General features: G+C 34.5%; 1 protein-coding gene across 1 annotated transcript; it reads left to right on the top strand.

The window, feature by feature from the left end:
* The first annotated feature begins 277 nt into the window (after positions 1 to 277).
* On the top strand, positions 278 to 9,568 carry LOC123527644 (sperm-associated antigen 7 homolog). The gene is made up of 6 exons (XM_053522706.1): positions 278 to 414; positions 1,634 to 1,701; positions 4,272 to 4,360; positions 5,545 to 5,629; positions 8,191 to 8,280; positions 9,485 to 9,568. Exons 1-6 carry the CDS (start codon positions 336 to 338, stop codon positions 9,566 to 9,568), a joined length of 495 nt encoding a protein of 164 aa, XP_053378681.1. The 5' UTR covers positions 278 to 335.
* Positions 9,569 to 17,169: the final 7,601 nt, after the last annotated feature.

Genomic DNA, 17,169 nt, shown 5'->3' with positions numbered 1-17,169 from the left:
GGGGCACACCAGAGATGACATCTGCCCGAGTTGATTTCTCGCCTTCTAGGAGGACCTGTTGCTGGCGGTTGCTGAGGAAAACCTCTAGACAGTGCAGTGTCTTCCATCCATTATTTTGTTTGAACTAAAACAGTTCTTAAAAAATGTGATTATACATGTTAAGGAAGGCGTAACACGCGAAAATGCTATAATGGAAGTCTATGGGGAAAACAATTGATAGTATGTAGCCAGATGGAAAATAATTGGTGGTTACTGATCTACAGAAAAACTGTAACCCGAACGCTTGCATAGCGGATACAAGCATTGGTTGATCCAGATCAAAAAAGTTTTCGAAAATGGATTTACTTGGATCAATTCTCGGTTCTATGGAAAAACCTCCATCTATAAGCGATGCTGAAAAGAAAAAGATTAAAGGTTTAATTTTTTATACAGTTTTCGTGTAATTAATATGCATATTGGTGAAAAAACTTCAAGTTGTCATGAGTTTTCGCGACATCGTTTTTACTTTCATTTTGTAATATTTAAGATAACCTTGAAATAGACCTGCCATTTTCAGCTTAATGTCAAGTTTGAACCTGAAATAAATAATTCAGGTGAAATTTTCATCAGAAACAGTTAAATAAATATGATATTTTTTCTATGACCCGCAACAATAGCAGTGTTTTTATCTGTATTTACTTGCTTCATCTGATGATTAATACTTCAATTGCCTACTGCCAAACAATTGTCTAATGATTATGTCTAGCAGGCGCTGGCAGGAAACAGTGTTTTAGTCAAAAATGTTACATGCAAAGTTATGTAGTGATTCTAGGCTTCTGGTTAACCAGGAGCCCAGTTAGCTTAGTTGGTAGAGCACCTGTCTTGCAAGCAGGGGGTCGTAGGTTCGAGTCATACCCTGGATAGACGATTTTCACACCAAAATACAACATTGGTGATGAGGTAAATTGGAAAGTGCGAGCTACAGTTTATGTAGAGCATGCGGTTTGCAGGGGCTATACTCTTTTGGAAGCTGAACAGTTGATGCCTCACTCTATGGTTCCACGATAAGGTTTAAGCTTTCAAAATTAAAGTGAGGAGGAGTGTAGTGATTCTAGACTTCTGGTTAAGTTAACCAGGAGCCCGGTTAGCTCAGTTGGTAGAGCACCTGACTTGCAAGCAGGGGGTCGTAGGTTCGAGTCCTAGACTGGGTAGATGATTTTCACACCAAAATACAACTGTCAGTTAAAAAGTTAAAAGACTCAAAAAAGTATACAGTTAAAAACAGTACGGTCATACTATCATACTTTTATCTACCTTACTATCTCACCTAATGAAGTCTCCTTTCATTCCTTTTGTACATCTGTTGTTAATACCATCACATTTGTTTGGCCAATAATTATGCTATATATGATAGACTGTCCAGGACTCTATGTTTTTTCTGTATAGATTTGATTCAGACTTATATTTATGTTTTTGTGTATAACGATATGTAATGATTACCTTGTTAACACATTACTGAAATCAAACCTGCTTTCATAAATTTGGCTGTGTGTGTTACTATGAAGCAAAAGCTTCCCACTATCAAAACAGGAAATGTGCAAATTAAAAAGTCTAAGATTTCTTGATGTACACAGTTTTTTTTTTTCATTTTCAGCTCAGAAAGAAATGTTAGAAAAACAGCAAGATAGAGAAAGAAGAAAACTGCAGGAGTTTAGAGAACAGGTTTCTATATTTTATTTATCCACAGTGATATACCTGTGTGTAATACTAATGAATCAATATTTAAGTCACTGTTTTAGGAGTTTATGTCCATTAGTATAGATGAATGGTCCATCGTCAGACATCTTTCAGCCATCGTCCACACTTTACATAAACATATTGGTTGAAACTACTGGTCAGAATTACACCAAGCTTATTAAGTGCTAGATGGATCTTCGTAAGTCTTGCTCCGCAGCAGTTTTATAAGGTTCTCTTTAAAGTTTGTTCAAATGGGGCACTTAGCCCCTTTTAGGGGCTACCTAAGTTTAAAATAGAAAATCTTTTGTGTCAGCTTTTTCCCATGAACCAACTGATCTTCATCAAACTTGGTCTGTAGCATCATTCTGATGTCTTCTCCACATTATGATCAAATAAGAGCTCTTGGTCCCTTTTAAGGGCCCCTATAGCTAAAAATGTAAAAAAAAAACGTTAATCAAGTTCTTTTCATGAATTGCATCATAGATTGTTATTAGACTTGTTCTGTAGCATCATTGCCTCACATTCTCTCTACAATGCTATTTAAATGACTCTGCTTAGCACCTAATAGGGGCCACTAAAGGTAAAGAAATGAAAAAAGCCTTATGCTGTTTTGTTATGAATTATTTGATAGATCTTCATCAATCCTTAAGTAATATTATAAGGTCCCGTCACAACTTTGTGGCAGTAAGAACACTATGTATGCCAAGTAAAGGGGCCGCTAGATTAAGAATAGAAAAAAAACAACTAAAGATCTTCTCATGGACAGTTTGTAAGTCTTCTGATCAAACTTGATCTGTAGTACCGTTAGAATACAATACATAAGGACTTTTCTCTAATTAATGCAAATAGGAGCACTTGTACCCTTGAAGGGGCCTGTAGAGCTAGAAATAGAAATGGCTTTGTACAAGTTCTTCTGATGAACTTTCAGATTCATCCCATCATGTTTGGTCTGTAGCATCTTTAAAAGGTCCTCTCCTCTCCCATTCTTTCAAAGTGATACCTTTAAGAGCCAACAGAGCTAGAAAATAGAAATACCTTTAAGCAAATTCTTAACATGAACCACATGATTGATCTTCAACAAAGTTGATCAACAGCATCCTTAGCATGACCCATTCTCAACATTTTCAAAATGTGTGTTCTTTGCCCCTTTTAAGAGGCAACCAGAGCTGAAATAGAAAAATGTTTAAACTACCTGTCATTGTCAGACCAAACTTGGTTTGTAGTTTCCTTGCATGGTATTTCTTCTTATGGTTCACCAATTTTGTTCTAGCTTCCTTGTATGGTCCTGTATCAAATTTGTTCACAAATTCCACTTGGCTTCTTGAAGTGGCTGCTTGAGTTAAGGTAAAAAATCTGTGAAAAACTTGATGGATCTTCATCAAACATTGTCTGTAGCATGTCCACTCTCAAATTGTTCAAAGGCAGGCACTGGGGGTCCTAACACTAGAGCTTACAATAGAAATACCTTTAAAAGACTTCCTCTATGAAGTTACGTCAATGCAATGTCCTCTCCTCATTTTATTCAAATTGGGGCTCTTTTAAGGGCAGCTATATGTAAAGTAAAAAAAAAAACAACCTTCAAACAACTTCTTATGACCTTCTCTGAACTTGGTCAGGAGAAAGGTCATGGTCATTCTTTGGTGCAAATATTTATCATTACCACTTGCAATGCAATGTATATACAGTAACTGTGAATTCAGATTTTTTCTTCAGGTCAAGAATTTTTTTCTTAGCTTGGTGATATGATAAATAGTGAGAGCTATTCTATGCATAGTATTGTGTGCAAGATCATGTCTCAGTTACCATTGCATGTTTTGAACTGAAACTTCATACAATGCTTCACGGTCATCAAACATACTCAAAGAACCAAGTTAGTAAGATAACTCTTGGTTGAGTTTGATATAAATTAAGGTCCTTTGTTTACTAAGAAAATTCGGTAAATATTGCATGCAACTATCAAGCTGTATGGCAGTTACAAGTGTATTGGATGAAAACTTATGGCCTACAGATTTGATTAAATGGGGCCTCTTGGTTACTTTAAGGGACCGCTGTAGTTAGAGATAGAAAATTTGTGTGCAACATACTGTCAAGTTATAGCTCAGTAACAGCTACATGTTGAAATTTCACACTAGACGTCCTTCTAATCTCTATTAGTTGTTATCATTGCCATAATGAAATCTTAATTTATGCTAAATTGTTGTAAAAATGACGTGGTTTTTCAAGTCTTGCCAAGTTATAGCTTTTGTTCAACTTTGAAATTGTCAAATTGTAAAGCACTCCTGTTTAGAAGTTTGAATTTGTTAATGTGTTACAATCTTTGTGATATATGGTCAACTTGTTTAACATCAAGGGCTGTTTTGTAACAATAGCACTTTTGCCAGCTTTTATTTTCACAAATATGTCAAGCTTGTGAATGTAATGAAAATATATCCCTTGTGAAAATGTTTGATTTTACAGTTGTAAGCATTTTGATCTGGGTTAAATGTCTAAGACTTCCTACTAAATATGTTTAAAAGTTTTTATACAGCACTGAATAATTTTACTAACATTTTCAGATCCAGAAAAAAATCAATAACTTCATAAAAGATGGAACGCAGGAGAAATTGAAGTTTGAGCCAATGGACAAAACTCAAAGAGCTATTGTGTAAGTGTGGCTTGTAATAAACAATGAATAAGTATACACCAAACAATTGATATTGAATTGCATGGGAAAGAATAACACAGTGCATGAGTTTTCAGCTCACCTGTGCACAAAGTGATCACACTGTGTCCGTCGTACATTGTGTGTGCGTCCGTCTGTCCGTCGTCAACAATTTCTTTAAATGACACCTCCTCCAAAACCACGGAATGGATTTTGATGAAACTCGGCCTAGATGTTCCATATGTGGTTCTCTACCAAAGTTGTTCAAACAGTTCTGTTCGGTTGCACACAGCCAGAGCTAAAAAGGAAATTCTTCAAGCAACATCTCGTCCTAAACCTCTGATTTGATTTTTAAATAATTTCACACAAATAATCCTTATGTAACTTTCTACCAAGATTGTTCAAATTAATCCGATTCGCCAAAAACATGGCCACCAGAGGGCTGGTCACTTTTTCCTATAGTGGAAACTTTAAAAATCTTGTGTGAAACTGCTGGCCTGATTTTAAAATAATTTCACACAAATGGTCCTTGTGATTCATTTAAAAAAGGCATGGCCACCAGAGGGCTTAGTCACTTTCACTATGCATGTATGTATATAGTGGAAGCTTTAATAATCCTCTTGTTGTGTGACACTGCTGGTCTGATTTTAAAGTAATTTCACGCAAATTGTCCTTGTCTGACCCTTTTCCAAGACTGTTCAGATTATTCTGATTCATTTAAAAACATGGCCATCCGAGGGCATGGTCACTTTTCCCTATATGTATATTATGGAAACTTTAAAAAATTTCTTGTAGAAACTGCTGTCCTGATTTAAAAATAATTTCTCACAAATGGTCCTTATGTGACCTTCTTCCAAGATTGTTAAATTATTTTGAGTTGTCATAAAACATGGCTGCAAGGGGGAGTTGTCACTTTTTCCTATATGTATAATTTAGAAACAGTTACTTTAAAAATGTTCTTGTCAGAAACAGCAATGGTTCATGGATATATGGCATGTAGTGTCGGAGTTTCACTGTCTACCGTAACTGTTCAGATTATTGCCCTAGGTTCAAAAATGACCATGCCCATGTGTATATAATATAGGCTAATATAAAAGAAACTTTGCTTTTACTACTTTTTAAATTAGTCTTACTGCATTGTCACTCATATTTGAAAAATAAATTAAAAAAGAATTCTTTACTTTCAGTCATGAAGTGGCTGATATAGCGAGTTTAACTTCCTTTTCATTTGGCCTTGAGGAGCAGGATAGATATGCAATGATATGGAAAAAGGTAGGTGTTTCTAGTAATTTTACAGATTTTAAGGGTCTTTGGTCACAAAGCTTAAACATAACCTTTGTTTTCTCTTTGAATACTTACTCTGTACAGTCAAATTTTTGCTTAAGATGACTAGTGGCATTCTTTAGCACTGGTTTGGACTTATTTTCCTCAGAAACATTCAAGAATATAGGCCATGTGTGGTGAATAACTTATAAATGCTGACAGCCTATCAATTGAAGACAATTTATCAAAGGTTTATTATTGTGGTCTCCAATACAATGTACAATGTACTTGCATAATATAATATTATATGTATTTGAAATGCTGGTGAAAAGCCAAACAAAATGGCTGTTTTCAAAGCTATTTGATACTGACAGTTGTATATTTGAGTTAAATGTAATGAATCTACATTACATTTTAACATTTGGCTGCTAGATAAATTGTCGTCTGCTGGGAATTGTGTCTGCTTAAAATTGTAAAAGTTCTATTCAATTTGCTCCAAAATTGAAGAAATATTGTCAGAGGTAGCAAACAACTTGGATCCGTTCATCAGACGCCGATTTAATCGGCGTTTCTGATCTGGTACAAGAATGTTTGCAAAGCTGTTAAATTCGCCTGCAGCAGGCTAAGGGTTAAAGCTACTCGCCAATAGTTTGGGTGAAATTTTTCAGCATGTTCATTTCCACCAAGATTTGCATAGAATGTATATCGGGTATATATGACACTGGAAAATGATAAAGTGGGTGAAAATAAAAACTTACAATAGTTATTCCTCATCATCACCCACATCATATGTCACAAGTTCCATAACTCTCACACCAATATTTCATGAATTATCCCCCCTTTTTCTTAGATCGTATGGTTATTTTAAGTTTGATGCACTTTCCACTCTATCTCAGTTATTCTAATGGATTGGATTCAACTGAAAGGAGTTGTTCAACATCATCTCCACATCATATGACACAAGGTCAATACCATTAGGTACCAATATTAAATGAAGTTATCCCCTTTTTACTTAGAATTTCAGGTTAAAGTTTTGATGCACTTTCATGTTATCTCAGTTATTATGTCTCCCACCATACAGTGGTGTTGGGAGACATTTTTTTTTACTCCAGGTCTGTGTGTCTGTCTGGTGTCTTTCACAAAACCTTGTCCGCACTCTCTAAGTCTAACATTTCTCATTGATCTTCACCAAAGTTTTACATAATGTGTTTGCCATAAGACCTCGGCCAATAATTCGATAAATCTAGCCAAAGTGTCCAGGCACCTCGGAATTATGGCCTTGAATTACCGAAATATACTCAAGGTCTGGGGAGAGCTAAAAACCAGTCCATATACTACTAATCATAGTAGTATTGGAGTACTTTGGGCACTTTATGTTGCGCCCCTATAGTGCAAGCTTCACCATACTTGAACAAAATGTGTTTGACTATAAGACCTCGGCCATATTCGATATCTAGCCAAATTGGCCCAGGCACTTCGGAATTATGGCCCTTGAATTACCGAAATATACTCAGATTTCTTGCGCATTTTTGACCTCAAACCGGTGCCTATACTACTCCTTTTCGTGTCAAAAAAGCGCATGCACATGAACTCTAAGTAAACAGTATCGTTATATAAAGACTGACTTACTATTTAGATGATTAGGCAGTTGTGGGAGACATGCGCTTTTCTCAAAAGCATCTCTAGTTATAAATGGATTTTAATTCAAACTTTTAATAGTTATCAGCATCATCACTCACATCAATGAACAATGGGCCTTAACTCTTGCCATTATTTCTGAAATATCCCCCTTTTTAAACTTAGATTTTCAGGTTAAAGTGTTGGGATACACTTTCACTTTTATCTCTGTGTCAGTTTGTTACTATATGGATTTGTTTCAGGTCTTTAAATAGTTGTTCCTCCTTATCACCCACATCATATGGCACAATGTGGCATAAACTCTGGCACATTTCTCATGAATTATTCCCCTTTACTTAGAATATATGGGTAATTTTGATGCATTTCACTATATCCTCTGTTATTACGAAATGGATTTTGATTCAAAACTTGAGTAGTTGTTCCACTTCATCACCCACATCATATGACACAAGGTGTATAACTCATGCACCAATAGTTTATGAATTATGCCCCATTTTTGCTGAGAATTATACTTATATAGTGTTTCGATACACTTTATCTTTACTTTTCCTTATTACTTAATAATTTTGACACAGACTCAAGCTATTGTGCAAATCTTCATCCTTTTGGAGTCATTAAACAATCCAGTGACAGCTCCAGTTTCCTCAGATGTGCCCAGTTTCACTATCAAGCATCGAAATAGTCGAGGGCACTGTCTCTTGTGACAGCTCTTGTTTTACCTCCACCCTGCCCTTTTCAAATCTTAGCTGGAACACTATAATTTTTTATTATGTGTATATATATTTGTACACATCTTGTTCCAGTGTAAGGAAAGACTTTCTGTTGGTGAGTCTGGTACCCTGTGACTTAAAAATTTCTGTTGGAATAAAACAGCTGTTATATTTATATATGTATTAGACATATGACATCAAATGTATTGTTTGTTTGTTCAGGAGTTTGCACCATCAGATGAGGAGTTACTGGCATACAGGAGAGACGAGGAGTGGGATCCTGAGAAAGCCAAACAAATTGCTCAATTAAAGGTATGATCATTATACTTATTAATGATTCAGTTTTTAAAAGGGAGATAATTAAAGTCTTTTAAGTGAAGGCCTCTGTGACTAGGTAATTTAAGGTACTGTATTGCTATCTATTGAAACACTGTTTCAGAAGTAGCCTTTATGTTGGCTTTTGAAGGACTTGAACTGGATAGTTGCAACTTGTTGCCAACAGATGACTGAAATATAGGTGCACAAGGGGTTTGTCCTCCTTTAAGCTGAATATACAATGTGTAGGTATAAGAATTGCTTTAAACCCAAAAACAAATAAGAAAACAGTGTGTTTGTGGAGATTATGAATTTTCAAACTGAATTTTTGTCGAGCCCGCTTGCAGAAAGGGAAGACATAGTCGTCTAAATGTTTGTTCGGTGTATGTGTGTGCGTGCATCCCTGCATGCGTTCAGATTTGTTTGTCCGGACCATAACTTTGACATGCATGGAGCAATCTTGTTTATATTTGGCTTGAATGTTAACCTCAGTGAAATGGAATGGCTTGCACAAACCCCAGGTTCTATCTCAGAGGTCAAGGTCACAGTTGGAGGTCAAAGGTCATGTTAGATCTTGACGGCTTGTCCGGACCATAACTTTGACATGCATGGAGCAATCTTGTTTATATTTGGCATGAATGTTAACTCAGTGAGACGGAGGGTCATGCACAAACCCTAGATTCCTATCTCAAATGGCAAGGTCACAGTTGGAGGTCAAAGGTCATGACAGCTGGTGGGCTCGACATGTTGCCCGTGGGCATCTAGTTTTTTTTTTCTGGCCAATACATCTTTGGGAGTAACTATTTTCCTCAAAAGGAATGATAAAACAACTTATTGCACCAGCTACATTGAGTTTCGCTCCAGTCTCCTAGTCATTCAATTTTGGTTGATTTCCTCAAAAACATATCTTATGACTTACCTCAAAAATATTCAGGCTCTTCAGTTTAGGTATATGCTGTAAAAACCTTCTAAACTGGATAAGTTTGAGACTAGGTTTTTTATCCAGTTTATAGGGATTTGTGGGGTTTTATAATCAGACAAATATCATTGTCCTGAAAAGTGAAAGAATGTCTTATGACTCAGTCAATTACATATTATGTAAAATTTAATTTATTCTACAATTACTTATAATTGCTTAAAGATATTGACAGCTACTTTGTTACTTTGCAGCTGTGTTTGAAATTCTATGTATTTTTTACAGTATGTCTTACAAGGAACTCAAATTCACCCATTTTGGAAGAAACTTTTAGATCAGTTTTCATTTCAGTCATTTGGCAAGATATAAATATCCTTTACTTTAGGGTATTGCAAGCATCTTGTTCTGTTGCATTTTTTTGTGTTTTCTTTATTTTCCTTAGTGATAGCTTTATTTAGCTGTTGTGGTATTATTCTGAACCATTTTTAGCTCGACTATTCAAAGAAGACTCGCTCCGCGCCTGCGTCCTGATTTGGTTAAGTTTTTGTATGTAAGCTGGTATCTCAGTAACCACTTGTGGGAATGGATTGAAACTTCACACTATTAATAGTCTTATTCACTGTGATAAACTGACTTATATTGCACAGGTTTCATAACTCTATTTTGCTTTTTTACAAAATTATGCCCCTCTTTCGACTGAAATTTTTGGTTAAGGTTTTATATGTATGCTGGTATCACAGTACCCATAACAGGATTGGATTGAAATTCACACGCTTGTTCTCTGTGATATCTGACATGCAGTGCACAGGATTTCCATAAACTCTACTTTGCATTTTTACAAAATTATGCTCCTTTTTCGACTTAGCAGATCTTGGTTAAGTTTTTGTATGTAAGCTGGTATCTTAGCACCCACTAATTTGAATGGATTGAAACTTCACACAATTGCCATTGTCATGAGCTGAAATGCATTGTACAGGTTCAATAACCCTGTTTTGCAATTTTACAAAATGTTGTCCCTTTTTCGACTTATATTCATTCAATTGACAAGGCTGTTGAATAGTTGAGCGTTGCTGTCCTCCAACAGCTCTTGTTTTCTTAGGAAGCTGACTGATATCCGTAATACTAGGGTAAAAGGTTTACAGGGTCAGTTATAGACTGGCATCAGTCGTTAGAGTCATTGAATGTAAAGCACCTGGCCATAAAATCAATCCTCTATGATACCACTTTATTAAAAATTTACAATATCTCTTGCCTCTGTGTTGAGGATGAGCCTAGAGAAAATGTTTTTTGAGAAAAATAATTTAGCTGTCAGGTGAAGGAAATTAATTATTATTACAGACTATTTGATCTCAACCGACTTTGTAAGGTCTAGGTCAGTTATACTTTTTATACTAAGGGCACTTTTCGAAAAATGGCTAAAAACGTGCATAGGGGGGGTCAAAAAATAAAAGTTTCCAGATGCATTGTTAGGAATTGCCTTCATTGATAAGTAGTACATTGAATTTTTTATCTTTAAAATTTCAGGACTGAAATACAAAGCCGTTTGTTTGTATGAAACTTTATTGAATTAAAAAAACTGAAATATTACAAAAAATAACACCTAAAAATAATAGTATTCTTCTGTCTTTTTAAAGTACTTATATTTCATTTTTTTTCAACATGTGTTGTTGGATTAGGGTTCTAAAACAAATTAGAAAAAACTGCTTTCTTAACATTCCCTTTCCCATTATTTTTTTTTACCTTTTAATGTCAAAAAGTACTTTCTATAATAAATGGTGACAAAAGTTTTCATTGTTTCTTCCATTAAATTGCTAAGTTTGAAAATTTATTGCAGATTTTAAGTTTAGGATCCGCCAGTAGAAACATGATAAATTTCAGCATAATCGGTCACTCTTTGGTGTCAAATCACTTTCATTTCCGAAAAGCAGTTATTTCAGCTCTAAAATCTTACACTCCTGAATAATAATAAGTCTTAAAATATAACAAACTAAGTTCTAGTTTTGGTGCTTAATCAACAAGTTTCTGTATTATAACTCTAAATTAAAAATCATTAACATGTATGCATTATTTCTTGCAGATTTTTATTTATGAGGCTAAAAACCATCAATTTGGGGTTTTTTTTAATTTTAAAATTTTCAACTAATATGGGAAGTTAACTTTGTAATTTTTTCTAATAAAATATCAAGCAAAACCATATACTTTAACCAACAAACACCTTTGAACAAATGATGAAACAAATGTTTTAACTGATCTCATTTCAAGAACAATGGTTTCATAACTTTTTAAGACAGAACAAATCTTACATCCTGCGTAATAATAAACGAAGTCTACTATTACTAACTATATTCTTAGTTTCTGTTGCTTTATGTAACAAGTTTCTGTCAGTTATAACTCTAAATATAAAAGTCATTTAACTTGTAGCTATATTTCATGGCAAACTTTTTAACTGAGGCTAAACCATCAATTTGCTTATTTCCTTTCGGCTACACATAGGCAGACTTCATGCCGTTCCATAAAAACGCGGGTCGCTATTACCGCTATCATACACGACTGAATACCGCAGACGTCTAAAAAAAGTACCATTCAAAACGAGGGTTCTCATTACCGACATGTTCAGCGTAGGACTACGGTATTTTTTTAATTTTCTCTTTGTATTGGTGGAATTTGAATGCTTTTTATTTTTTGCAGAATTTCATCTTGAAAGTGTAAACTTTCATTTATGTTATGAACAAAACGATATAAGTCAGTTTAAACTAGTATGTTTAATCTTCATATGACCATTCTAAATAATATTCGCAACAAATTACAGGTCTCTATAAAATTGAAAACAAAACCAAACGTCTACGTACCCAATAATGTTCTAAAAATAATTGTTTCGCATTTTGTTGATAGAAAATCCTTTTCGGACAATTAGGGATCATTTACACTCCCAAAAACACCCTATTAGTTTTGATGGTTGCTCGTCGCGGTAATTACAAACTCAGTTTTAAAAAAAATTAATTAATTACTCATTTCTACGCTACGGTATTTCAAGATATTTTAACTACGTCTGCATTATGCGGCTCCGGCATTCTAGGAGTCTGAAAAAACGGGTCTGCCACTGGATGGTTTTGTAGATCGTTTCACCTAATTTACTTATCACTGTGGCACTGCGGTAGTTCGAACTATATTTTCCATGAATTACAATATTTCTCTTGAGGTAATCAAAATTAAGCTGTTTTTTTAACATGTATACACTACCTCGGCAGCAATTGTTAAATTGGTTTATTGCACATGGAACATTATATATTTTCTGTGGTAATTCTCTACAGAACTCTTCATCGTTTTTACACCGCAACGGTAATATATATGCACACATCGCTTCTTCCAAAGCATTCCAGAGTATCCATGCATTATAATGCATAATGCATGAAGCTCAAAGTCAAAATTACCATTGTGTACTTTGGGGATAATTTAAATGCATTCTTACCTAAAGTTTGAGTTTTAAATTTGAAAAGTACAATACTTCCATAGTGGGTTTTAATTTATAGTCCGGGTCCGTAGTTTAGGAGATAAATTCGTGCACTGTAATCTCTGAGTCCTCTCACTAACGGAGGGTCGCAGGTGTTCGAGCTCTGCTACCGACTAGGATTTGTTTATGTGATAAAGTAGGCAGTTTGCTTACGGACTTTGGGTTAGCTAGTACTGATCTTTCCCGGTACGATGGTTAGGTGAACGGCTGCTGATATAACTGTAATAATGTGAAAAATGGTCCGTAGATCCAGTCTAAAACAAACTCCTAAAAATGATCTGTTTTCCAAACCGTACATGATGATGCTTCAGTGAAATGAGATCTTACAATTCTTCATTATATGATTAAAATTGTTACCTTAATTGTGACTTTAAAGAAAAGTATCAACGGAATTACAGCTCGCAATTGGGATTACGCGGCTTAATTTGATATTATGCTATAAATAAATTAGTTATTTTTAAAATCTGTTGATAGTCGATAAGGCATAACGAACTAAGAAAAGACATTTTTAACTTCTATAATTTGTATTACACGGAAGTGTCATTCGACTTTTTGAGTTTTGTTTTGGCACTTGCATCATATACACACAAAATAAGATTATGAATATGTATCTATTTAAATGAACCTTAATAACGTTTTGTTGACGCGTATAATAGACCGATCCGCTGACATAACTTGTAGGTGACTAAAAGTTAAAATGCCAACAAAAAACAGTTTATAAAAAAAACGGAAAATAATAAGTTTATTAATATAAAATTAACAAACTGAATGAAAACATACAGTACAGGCAATTTCTTTGATAAGGGTTTTGAGTAAGAAACGACTCATATATCAAATGCTACACAATATGAACAACGTATTTTGGATAAATTTCATGATAGACAGTATAACCTATTGTCCGATCTGGAGAAACAGGTACGGAGACGAATGTAAACATTAAAGCAACAAACTTTGACAGAAAACAAAAAAAAATATATATTTAAACGAAGCAAGTTGTAAAAGCTATAACAGATGAGGATCATATCCTTACTTACAAATCATCGCAAAAGGTAACATAGAGATATGTTAATGTTACACAATCAGTTCACTTAAAGGTACTGAAAATAATTACTGTTTTTTTTTTTTGCTGAATTTGTACTGTAGTAGTCAGTTTATAATGATGTTAGAATGAAACTTTTTTGTCAACAATTAGCGGACAATAACCGTTACTCTATATAGACATGTATTTTTTGATAGCCGTCTAAAGGCACTAGGGGGGGGGAGTGAGGGCGGGGGGTTTGGGTAATTAGTATTGTTAATGTCGCTTAGAAAGATAAAATGTCAAATTTCACTTGATTAAACATGGTATCGGTAGAACTGTTTAACAAGTTATGGGTCTATATTTTAATATGTCCGGTTGTTATGATTTTTATTTCTGTACCATATTACTGGTATCAAAATTCACAAGAAGCCAAAATTTAGGAAACATGTTTTTTCTGATTTCAAAACTCTAACACCTTTTTCCTTTGAGACAGTCATATTAGAAAAGTATATTGGCTTGTGTAAAATTATTTTTCCAAATATGGAATCATCAAAACTTTCTCATTCGGACTATATAATCTAACGTATTTAGACACACGTGACATAGTAAAAATGAGTACACCAAGTAATTTTGTCACTAATCTTAGACACTGCTGTTTCTTTCCCCTTTTGTGCTTATTTCCCCGTAGTCAACGCCCATTTCTTCTTCTTCGATTTCCAAGATTTTTTTGGGGGGCATTGTACGGGGGTTTTTTCTTTTTAATATGTCCCTTCCTGGGTGATTTTTTGAAACGTTATGTACTAAATTGGGGAAACGGGTTTCTTATAAGATGTATAAAAAATGGCAAAAATAAAAACGTTCAAATTAAACTTTTTAGTGATTTGCAGGGGTTCTTATACTAAAATCGTTTTAAAAGATTTTCCAATTTGTCTGTTGCCTTAAGTTTTTATGGACGTTTTTGGATTGGAGGTCTGTATGGACTTTCCTTTAGTAGCCAAACCCAATTTCGGACGCATGATCAAAAGAAAGCTTTCCCCTAAAAAGTTTATTTAAAGATCAGGGGGATTAACCTAAATGTGACAATATTTTTTATGTAAGCAAGACTTTTTATTTTAACATTGCACAACTTCTCTGGAATGGCTTTTGTATTAAAGGGCTGGATTTCTCAAAACATTTTACCCTGTACTAAAAAATTAACCTTTTAAAGAGCATTAATAATAATAAAAAAAACAGATTTTTCCCTCTTCGCTGTTTAAATATTCGAGAAATTTGATCCAGAGCGTAATTTGAGTACATTTTTGGTTTTGGTGACTTTTTGCCCAAGACAAATTTATAACATAGAGTAAAGAAAGTATTTCACGTAAAAAAGCAATATCAAAAATCCCATGAAAATCTTTAAAAATCTTAGAAAATTTAAAAACTTTTTAAAAAGAAGATTGTTATACTGTTTTTGTCTTTCCCTGCTTAAAACCCAAAAATTTGACGTGGTGTTGGGAGCCACCGGCGTTTTAGTTTCTTCATACACAAAACTGACAAGAATTTGTTCGCCCGACATTGAGATTTTTCAGCGGTCGCAAACTTTTGGTAATGGTATCAACTACTGCGTTTTTTTTGGGGTTTTCCCTAATTCCTAAAGGGTAATAGCTTCCATACCTACTACCTTTTTCCTCTTTGATTTGAGTGTTATATGTGCCCTTTTTTTATTGTACTAACCGAAACCCGGGAAATTTTAAACGTTTTACATTTTTTCCCTGCCGAAACACCCTTTCTGTGGGGACAAATTTCTGTGGTTTCAAATCATATGGAAGACTTTCCCCTGTATTAAAAACCACAAAGATGGGGATTTCTTTTGGAGGCTGCGTTTTGGGGGGGTGGCATTCCTTTTTTGAATTTGTCTTTTTTTTTTTTTTAGTAGCAAAACCCCTGTCCCAAAAGGAGTGTCTAGAAGCATATACGGTTCAACCGATGTTTCAAAAACCCCTCCTCGTTAGTTCTACTTTTTTTTTCCCCTCAAATTAAATTTTAAAATTCCAAAGATATGCAAAAACTGATCTCCCCTAAAACGAAATTTTAAAGCCTCTTTTTAAATACATCATTAACTAAATGTTTTCTTTTTATTTTTTTATCTGATCTTTCCCCTTTTACGAGTATTCATGCCTGCGCGCCTTTTCAAGAATTTTAAAAGTAGAATGGACAGGAGAATAAAGAAATCCCGAATGTATTCCCAAGCATAAATACGTTGATGTTTTAAAAAAAAGAAGGATTTACAATAAAAGCAGTTTAAAAAAGAAACAGGCCCCTTTGTTAAAGCATTGTGTGCAAGTTTGGTTACCCCCTTTTAAAAACGGGTTCAGGGTTGGGGTTGCACAAGTTGACGGGAAAGGGAATTCAAGCCTAGGGTGCTGGAAAAAAAAAAAATTACAGAATTTACAGGGAGTGAGGATTAGGTTAGGAGTGGGGATGCTATGTTTTTTAGCGGGTTTGGGGGGGGAGGGGTGACATAGGGGAATGGTACGAACCCAAAACCCTCTGCAAAAAATTCCACAATGACGTTTGCAGGAAGCGAATTTCAATTTTAGTCCGCGTGTAGTTTACTCGCCCTTTTTAAAAGAACTATAAATTGTAGACTTTTTGTGAAAAAACTTAAATTTTTAAAGGCAGTGCATAGTGTATTTTTTCAATTAAATGAAATTTAAGTGCATTTTCCACGTGCTGGGGAAAGTTACCCTGCGAAAGGATTATACTAAAAATCAAAATTATCCTGTAATCATTATTTATTCCCCGATTCCCCAAGTTTTAATGCGGGCAGCAAAACCATGAGAGTGCCGCAGTTATTTTTTAATATTCACACAAAATAGGTATCCCACAGTGATGCGGGGCCCGTTTAAAATGGGACTTTTAATAAAAAACTTTAAATGTTTTTTTTTCTGCTAAAACCCATAGTAGACTATTGCAGGAAAAAAAAAACTTAATTGTCCCACAGGTAGTTTTACCAATAACCCCCAAAAGGGAAAAAATCCTGTTAGCACCTTTTTACAAAAAAAATTTCCGAGCATAAAAGTAGTATATTTTTTTTAACCCCTCTATTTTTAATTGCGAAAAAAATAAAATTTTTTCCCCAAATCGCATTATCGCTAAGGAAATGAGCACCCACATTTTCTGGTAGTTTTAGTTCTGCGGTAGCCCCCCTTTGCAAAACGTAGCGGAAATGGAGAACCCAAAAAAATATAGTCTGCTTTGGCATCTCAGGTAGTGCTTTGGGTGTACATAGGGTAGTCGAAAGGAATGCAGAAAAAAAACTGGTAAGGTACTCTGCAAATGTTTAATTATGAAAAATATAAAAAATTTGGGAAAAACTTGATTTTTAAGGCTAAAATTTAGAATTTGTAAAACTAAACTTGATGAACTGAAAAACTGCAAATGGAAACATTTGTACAT

This window comes from Mercenaria mercenaria, chromosome 14 (genome assembly GCF_021730395.1).
Source record: "Mercenaria mercenaria strain notata chromosome 14, MADL_Memer_1, whole genome shotgun sequence".
NCBI lineage: Eukaryota > Metazoa > Mollusca > Bivalvia > Venerida > Veneridae > Mercenaria > Mercenaria mercenaria.
This window is presented reverse-complemented; position numbering and strand designations above follow the sequence as displayed.